Source organism: Micrasema longulum, unplaced genomic scaffold, assembly GCF_059751315.1.
Source record: "Micrasema longulum isolate JH-2025_06_02 unplaced genomic scaffold, ASM5975131v1 h1tg000859l, whole genome shotgun sequence".
In the NCBI taxonomy this organism is placed as follows: Eukaryota; Metazoa; Arthropoda; class Insecta; order Trichoptera; family Brachycentridae; genus Micrasema; species Micrasema longulum.
Genome location: NW_028278051.1, coordinates 167,036 through 176,819, shown reverse-complemented (window position 1 = coordinate 176,819; position 9,784 = coordinate 167,036). Strand labels below are relative to the sequence as shown.

The 9,784-nt window shown below is 30.4% G+C and overlaps 1 protein-coding gene across 1 annotated transcript in view; it reads left to right on the top strand.

Moving 5' to 3' along the window:
- Positions 1–7,153: 7,153 nt before the first annotated feature.
- The window catches only part of LOC148278574 (cyclic nucleotide-gated channel alpha-3-like), a gene marked incomplete at its 3' end in the record, with an annotated part of 169,032 nt that continues 166,401 nt past the window's right edge, over positions 7,154–9,784 (top strand). The window contains exons 1-2 of the mRNA XM_088231187.1: positions 7,154–7,178; positions 9,648–9,759. Of these exons, the coding sequence (XP_088087313.1) occupies positions 7,154–7,178; positions 9,648–9,759 (137 nt within the window). The remainder of the gene's footprint in view (positions 7,179–9,647; positions 9,760–9,784) is intronic.

Here is a 9,784-nt window from a genome sequence, read left to right as displayed (position 1 = left end):
ACAAAATATTGGACAAACTTAAAATATTGAAGATACTTTTATTTTTATTTAATCATTATTATTATTATATTTTTTTTTTTTTTTTTTATTTGAAAACATACAATTTGTAGGTATTCATCATCACCATAATTCTCTTTCCAGTCCTAATGGTGCATAGGACACTGCATTGATACATAATTTTTGTTACATGAAGGTTAGTTGATCAGTCTTACGCTTCAAGTACTAGTCCAGACTGAAAAAACTAGGCAAGTCAGAATGAGGAAGTTTAGTGGTTTTTGTTTTTTTTATTTGTTAATGAACTATTAAACTAAGCCAAAAATATATTTTTTCTATTTTTTAAATCCGTTCATAAGCGCTACGATTTGTTGATGTTTGTATTTATGAAATAAATCCGCGTTTGACGTCAGAGGTTATTTTCCCCTTATTCTAATTCAGTTCTTCCCATTGGTCCATCAATGGCAAGCACACCAGAAATCTTCCATAGCTCTCATATCATAGGTTGATTCTTATGAACCAGTGACGTCATTTAAGGTAGTCCGTTTTTATTCAAATATGTTTTATTATTATTTCGCACATTTTCTACATATGCTCCAATTTTTACCGCGCGCAAGAAATCATTTATCGTGTCCAATTTCTCCTAGGGCTGAAGTTCCTTATTCTTGTTTGTTGGCAAAACAATATTGAAGTTACTACATAGTCACAGCTTTGCAATTAAGAACATTTTTGTTTTGTTATTTTTTGTTTTTGCTTTACATAGACAGCAGAGTTTTTAGTAGATTTATCAATGTATTGTGTTAGTACGGAAGCATTTTGATTTTGTTTATATTTCTTGTAGCAGATGTTTGCAGACTTATTGTAAAAAAAGTCTGAAATGAAAGTTAATCTTTATATTTATTTTTTAATAAAAAAGATCGAGCACTAAAACTTCGTGAAAAAATCTCGAAGTCCCAAAATATAACTTACTCACTTTTCGCTGTATGCTCACGAAAAACGTTTTAACAAATTATGTGTGCTTTCTATAAATTTTATATTTAAAGCGTTAAATTTGTGGTTATTCATTATAATAAAATAAATAAACCAACTTTGTGTTTAACCGCTTTTAAATATTTTTTTTATCGACCGGTTTCAAAGCAATGAAGCTTCTTCGTCAAGGTTTACGTAACCAATGAATTATTTTATTTTTTTATTTTTTCATGTTTACTAAATACTACACGTCGGGCCAATAAACCATGTATTTTTTTCCCTAATAAGGTGCCAATTTGAAATGAATATATTCGAAGCTAGACAGGAGTGGACTGAAAGAAATGTTGTTTATTTGGTTATGAATGATTTTTTTCTTATTATGAATCGCTCTTTTAATTTCTAAGATTTCTAAGTTGTCTAATTTTAATATTTTATTTTCAACATTAAGTACTTTTAATCCGGTGTCTTTATTGAAATTATGATTATTTTTTATCAGATGGTTTGCGAATTCAGAAAAAAAAAAATATTTAGGACCAACAATATTTATTTTAGTCCACTCCTGTCTAGCTTCGAAAATATTTATCTCAAATTACCACCCTTTTAGGGAAAAAATACTTGATTTATTGGCTCCACGTGTTGTAGTATTTAGGAAAGATGAAAAAAAAAAATGGAATTCATTCATTAGTCACGTAAACCTTGACGAAGAACCTTGTTTACTTTGAAACCGGTCGGTAAAAAAATGTATTTAAATAAGTAGTTAAAAACAAAATTGGTTTATTTATTTTATTATATGCGCTTTACTTAAAATTTTATACCTTTTTAATATAACTATCTTTAGTTTTCCTCACAGAACTACCGAAGACCTACAAACTTATTTCAAACCACGTTCTGCCACGACGCTGTTTTATACTGCCTTCTGATGTAATCCTTTGAATGATATAAATGACTATCGGAAAAAAGAGTTATGGGTAAAAAAAGGATATAAAACACCCTTGGGAAAGGATAAGCACATCGTTTAGGGATCTAATACTTAAAATTACCGAAAAAATATGGTTTTAAAAGCGTGAAAATCAGATGCAATAAGCGATATTTTTTATTCAACAGTGTTTTGAGTATGTCCAAATGTTTGCTGACAATCTGAATTATCTCCCTAGGGAGTTATTCCTGTCTAAATTTGTCGCAACAGAGAGGAAACACATTTTTGAGAAGGGAATATGGAAGTCTAGGCATTTACCGTGCTTATTATCTGTCATTGACTGGTTTACAAACTGTGGAACAGTCACCATTCTGTCCATGTTTAAACATCCACAGTTCCTTAACTCTTCTATCTGTTGACTTTTATTAAGTAAAGGAGCTGAAACTTTTATCATGTGGGTGAGATTCATCTGGCTGAACCAAATCACCTACTAGGCAACGCCTGAAAATAATTTTCCAAAAATTTGACCCCATGCCAGTTCATGGTGTACCTCTTCTTTCTTATCCTATAGGAACCGTATTAAGTTTCTAACCACAGTTCCTACTTTTTCTATGATCTTGACTTAATTTCCTTCTGGAGGATTTTTACAGAAGCTGAATATTTTATTTTTAAGTTCAAAATTAGATGTCCCCTAACATTCCTATCTGACAGATTGTTTTAATCTATGAAGGTACTGGACATTAGTTTTTTTTAAAAAAGAGTTATTGACACATTTCTGGCCATGCGGTTATAAAAATAAATCCCAGCAGAATGGTTGCATGAAGTTTTCCTGTAATTTGTATAATTTAATACCAAATACGCGTACCACTTTGGCTCTGAGATATTACTTTTTTGTGGTCCCGAGAGTGTTCAATATCCCGAATAAACATATTTAGTTCTCCAAATTCTGACATACTTAGTGTACGCCTTGATAGTCCGGCTCTTATGTCGGAGTTATCATTAAATGTCCCTGGCTACCGCACCCGTCACTTGTCGAGCTCTCTATTTCATGTGCCAGCAGTTCGTACGAACTGTGCCCAGAACTTTCCACTTATACGTCTAGCTCGTGAATTTAATTTGAACTTTCCCCTTATTAATCCGTTTGATTGTAATAAATCAACATTTAAAATGCGCGTTTTAAAATGCACTTTTTTGTCTTATACATAGTTTCTATAATAAAATGTATATCCGAATTACGTTTTCAATATTCATGTGTTCATTGTACTATACGACATTTCTTAGGCATCCAGATGTTTACTAACTGAGATGGATATGTTCTCATCATCACTATGGCAGCATCATCTGCATGGCATGTGATGTTAATGACCTTATCTCCCTTAGTAGATTTACTTCTTTTTTTATTCATAAAAGCGTTTTTTATATATATTTATTCTGCTTGTGTAAGAAAAGGTTTCAGGCGTATATATTGTTGTTGTATATTTAGTTATAAAGGTGCTAAACTTGCATTGTTTCTTTGTTGTTCTCAATATGTGTTATTTTCTAAATGTTAATATTATTTATGTTCCGAATGAGTTTTTGTAACTCCTGGGAATGTAATTCGACGAATTATAATAGTAAAATACTTTGTGTTTTATGATTTATACACAAAAAAAAAGAAAATCTTATTTTATCTCAAATTTTTAATAATTAACATATTTTTTACATTTGTGCAATAATATTTACAAACATGTCCACCCTCATTCCATTAAAACACCCACTCACCCACCCTCTCATACACTTACTCACACAAACACACTAACATGTATTGTACGAGTATTTCATGTATTTCTGTGGATATCTGTCATTGGTTTTGTTCTCTGTATATTTTGTTTGTTATATTTTTTTATATGTATTACTGTTGATATTCCCAATAAATAAAATAAAATAAAATTTAAAAAAACGAAACGCATTTTTATCAAAAGCGTAGAAGCTTGGATTTTGTCTAAGGGAAGAAACCATTGCAGGAGACTGTGATGTCCAAATATATTGTTATTTTATGTTTATGTCATAATTTTAATTTTTAGTATTCTTTTATAATATGTATGATTTCACTTTACGATTTATTGTTACCCCACTCAACATAGGGACATGCATCTTTATATAAATAAACATATAAAAATTAAACCAAATAAAATATCATGGATGGGAATCCACACTAATGTTTCTTGTGGATTTGAACTATACGTGTAAAATAGGCCTTATACGTACGTGAGAGAGTAACCTTTCTCTAAGGACGAACGGGGAGTGTATAAATAAAGGAAAAGTTATTTTAATTCTCCGCGTTTTATATGGCCCCCTTGAGACCTGAGGGGTCAAAAGTCACCCCACGTGTTATATGTGGGACAGCCCCATACAAAATATCATCGAATAGGCGAGTTTACACGCGAGACATCAAATTTTTATTCTGTGCCCTGGCGGATGAATAATACAGAAATAGAACGAGAACCCTGGATGAGTGTTTTTGACTGGATGGCTGCTCTCCGGTAAAAATCCTGAAAACTAAAATCGAGTAGAGATAAGTATTATTGATTTTAAGAGTTGTTTGAACTGCAATATTTCATTGTTCCCAGACTGGAACCTGGGATGCTATTTTGAATCTTCTAGCGGGGTTGGAGAGTTGTTCATCTGTAAATTTTCACATGCGACAACACATTGATTAATTTAAGGCCGCACTGATGATTAAATGACTAATTGCGTAATATAAATACGAACTTGTAAAAAAAACATGTTGATTTTTAACAGAATTTTCAGTTTGTCCAAGTTTTGTATACAAAAACAGGATGCAACCCTCTTGGGAATTATTAATATATGTAAATTAATTTATTTATTTTACAGTTAAAAATATACATGTTTTTTTATTTCAGGTTCCAACTGGCTGGGTTATTCCTGTGTTTAGGCAGTACCTTCTTTTTTACATGAGTTTTTTTTAATTAAATGATGATTAAGAAATCTAAATGAAAAATTAATATAAATTATGTAAAATGCTAAAAATAAAATAAGTAAAACCCTAATATTGTAAATGAATGATATCATGAATGTAAATTAGAAAACATACCAATAATAATAAATAATGAATCCTAAATATTAATTTTAAAATACATTCATAATTAAAATACTACAACAGAGATGAAGAATACTTCATATAAGAGAATAAATAAGGGCCTTTACAGGGTTCATAGCTGGTTTAAGTGGCCGCTTTACACACTGTGTACATTCACCACTCTACTTATGTTTAAACGTTTATATTTATTATATTTTCTACAAAATTGTTAATAACCTAATTGATAGCCCAGAAATTGGCATTTCATATCGAGTCCCTATCCGTAGAACTTGTCAATCTGTACTCTTCGACATTCCTAACTCAATGACTAATTATATGAAAAATAGCACTCTTCGAAGAATACAGATTACCTTTAATGACAGTTTTAGTGACACCGACATATTACATTGTTAATACCATATTTTTATCAGATCTGTCAAAGACATTTTAAATGTATCACCTACTTGATTTCTAACTTTTTATCTGACTTTTAATTTAAACTTTTAATTTTAATTTAAACTTTTAATTTTTATTTTACTTTTACTTTTGATTTTAAATTTTACATTTAATTTTAACTCTTAATTTATCCTTATTCATATGTACATCTACTACCTGCATCTAATTAATTATTTAATAACTAATATTTACATATAAGTTAATTGATTTTAAAATACTTGGTACATTTCCACTTATTTTTTTTTATTTTTTATTTTTTTTTTTTTATTTTATTAAGGAAATCAACAGTTCTATATACATATTTTTAGTAAACAAACAGATATAGTGTATAAACTCAGAACTAATAACAGATTTCCACATAGTATACAAAGTTAGTAAAGAATATATATATTACATATCAAATAAATACATACAATTTATACATATCAAAATGTTATTTTCAAGTACTCAATAATCAAAGATTTTTTAAATATTAATTTTAAGAACATTAAGTTACTGTAAATTGGGCGGGATAAGGACCTAATAGCCCTTTTACCATCTAATGGGTATCTTTAGACATCAGAAATTAATAAATTAAATAAATTATTACATCATTACAATGGAATTCCATCAAAAATTGACAAAAAATACTTTAAATAAAATAATTTATTATTGTTGATTGTGAATTTTTGCAAAGAAATATAAATGTTCATGGAAGCAGAGAGAGAGGGAGGAAAGTAGAGCTGGAGCTATACAATGTCTTCTCGTTTTTATGTACTTTTTATTTGATATTTATTTTTTTCTGATAATACGATATATAAAAAAAAAAATTGATTTAGTTTAATAGTCTTTCAACAAATAAAAAAAAACACCAAACTTCCTTATTACTAATTTCATATAAAAACAACTATGGATAAAGCATACATTTTAAAAAATCTATTAAAGCGTTGTTAAAAAAGTGAAATCATTCTGCCAGGTGAATTTTATCCAAGTCAAAAAAGGCTATGGTTCTTAAATTCACAAAAGTAAACATATCTTAGAGTGGAACAAATATATATTTTAAAACTAAATGTAAAATGTTAAAGTAAATGCTACCCAGTATTTAAAGTGATCACTAAACTAGGCAATGACGGGTCACAAGCCCCGTTAATTCTTAAATTCTGCTGGCAAAAAAATACGTGTGTTGCGGTGGCGGGTCAAATAAAACCCAGTAAATGCTAGTATTCTATAAAAATATTATTATACAAATATTCAATTCTTTAAAGTTCAAGTTCATTCGCTCTATCGACAAACATTTGTAAATCTTGCCGTCTCAAAGCAATAAGGTTCCAGGTATAGAATTGACATATCGATTTTATTAAACTTACTTAGGAAAATATTATGAATTATCGCAATACGTTTGGTGCTTTTGAGTGTGATCCTGGTTGGAATTACGTCCCCATGGAAAATATGCGAATATTTATCTTCCCTGAATACGAAATCTGACAATTTGAAGTCGTCGTATCTTCAATAATGCGAGCAATATTCGTTTTAAATTTTCTCTCTAAGGGAAAAATATTTCTTTAAGACTTCGTGCGTATGCACAGTTTCAACCATTCTTGAATTATTCATACATTTATAATATGTACATTTTAATATATCGCACTCGCCCCGTCAAGGGTGCCTTAAGTAAAAAAACTGTATTCTGAGTTGAGTGTAACTTTTAGGGCCTTACTTATAAACTTGGTATAAAGTTGCGTCTGAACATATTACCTAGCACTATGCCCAGGCGTAACTTTATACCAGGTTTATAAGTAAGGCCCTTAATATAATTTGTCATATAACTGCCAATCGGGCTACACAGCCATATGAAAAAAGTTAATTATAATCGCAAACGGAGTGTATAATATCAATCTCACATAATATTTATCTAAAATCTTTAATAATTCGTCAAGAGTCATAACATATGTGTCATTAAAGTGCAAAATTTTTAATTTGAGATGCAATTTTTAACAAGCAATTGAAAGTTGTAAAGAAATCATTGTATTTGCCATAGAATTGCCAACACAGCCATATGAAAAAAGTTCATTATAATCGCAAACGTAGTGTATAATGGCAATCTAACATGATATTTATATATGTATAATTTTTAATAATTCGTCAAGTGTCATAACATATTTGTCATTAAAGTTCAAAATTATTGATTTAAGATCCTTTTTTAAACAAGTCATTAAACGTAGTTACTCGTATGCCGAAAGCAGCCAGCTATAGAAAAGAGAAACAGATAATTGCACCTTTGTGAAAAGAGTGAATAACCAAATCTATGTTATTTTTTTATTTTAAATCGGGTTGTGGTCCTGTGGCTAGTGTCTCGCGAGTTATTTACAACTCGTTGAAAATGGCCGCCAAAATTGAAATATTTGGGTAATTATAAGAAAGCTAACATTTCATTCAAAAAAAAAAAACATAAACGTACTTAAAAGACACCTAAATAAAACAGTACAGTCCGTGTGACGAGTGATGTTTGATGTTATTTTATCGACTTTTTATTAAAACTAATGTGTCACAATATATCCTCTCATACCAGCACTTCTGCTGATTGGGAATAATTTGACAAATAAAATATGTAATGTAATGTAATATGCTAAGTTAAACACTATGTATTTTGTCATAAATAAATCAATTAAAAAAAATCTTAGTCCTTTATCGTATGTAGACTAGTGTGACATCACAGCCACACAAGAGTTAAAACAAATAAATAAGTAACGGGGTAACCGTGGTACATTCCGAGCGCCCGAGTTCGGGTGCCGCGGTGCTCTCATGGTTAGAATGTGTGTTATAAGGAGTAAAAATATTCCATCTAAGCGTAACGGATCAAAATTTACTGCCATTAAAAAAAAAATTCGCACTTTGCTCGGCTTTTCCGAGTTTAGCCGAATGGGCGTTTGACTTTAAAGCGTGACAGATCAAAGTTATTTATTGCCAAAATCGAAGATCGATTCAAATATTGCAAAATATTGGAGATCGGTACCGAGTGCGACGTCACTGCGACCTCGGTCTTTATATTGTGACTTGGGAAAAAACCTTTTTTTAATTTACATTTTTAAAGTAATAAAGGTTTATGAAAAAGTCACACAAAAGTTTTATTTTTTATTGTGCTTTTCTTTTTTTTTCTTCTTTTTTTTGTTTTTTTTTTGCTCCACAACAGGCCAGGAGGCCCAATTACAGTGGTAAATTACATCACAGAATACCTAGGCTTGATGAAAATCACATTTAATTTGTGTGTTCTCACCGGGAATCGAACCCGGAACCTTCCATGTGTGAGTCAAGCATTTTGACCACTACAGATGTGTTTATATATTTTTTCCTATATTTTAAATAAATTCAAGTATTTTTAAGCTAATCTTTAAATTTAATTGTATTATTTTACTCTATTTTCTTCCATTTAAAATAATATTTTTTGAACAATTTTTATCTCATTTTGTTGAGTTTTTCTTCTCTGTTTTCTTAATAATATTTATCAAAGCATAAAGAACAAAATAATATATGTTCATTATTTCTACGTTTTTTTTTCACATTTTTTTTTTGCACCACAACAGGCCAGGAGGCCTAATTACAGTAGTGAATTACATCACAGAGCACCCAGGCTTGAGAAAAATCACATTTTTTAATTTTTGTGTTCTCACCGGGAATCAAACCCGGAACCTTCCGTGCGTGAGTCAAGCGTCTTGACCACTACACCACGGAGGCCGCCATACGTATTCAGTATTATGTCTGTACTGTTTTATTTGATTATTAATTAAAACTTATGTATGAGCACCCGATGACAAACTATTATTGAATAGTTTATCGGGATAAAATATGTTTTAATACTTTGTTTTCTATGAAAAAAAAAATTGAAAAAAAACTGACTTTTTAGTAGCATAAAAAAAATAAAAAAATTTAATTTTGAATTCCCGTAAAAACAGCGATTCCACTGGCCACGCCTCTTATACGTCACGATTCATGTTTATTTGTTCCTGACCATTTAAATTTATTTAGAACATTGTCACAAATCTCGACGTCACAACCATCAAGGCCAAACATAACGCAATCTTAAATTTATGTCTGAAAATATTTCTCCACAATATGCACATTGATTTTGAAAATATAATTAATTGTTCTAAATCCATTTCAAATATTTTTATCGGTATTCGAAGTATGTGGTAAGGCGGACCCCCAAATATGGTTTTAATTACAATATTGATAAAACGGGTTTGTTTATGGTTGTTTCAGATTTGTCGTCTCTAAAGCAGCGTGGCCAGAACCACCTCTCTCGGTCCAGGGCCTCGCTGGGCTCCGAGCTGGACTTGTCCAGGAGAGCCAGGCGAAGAGACCTCAGAGGAAGGCAAGTATTGACAAATGCTGAAGAA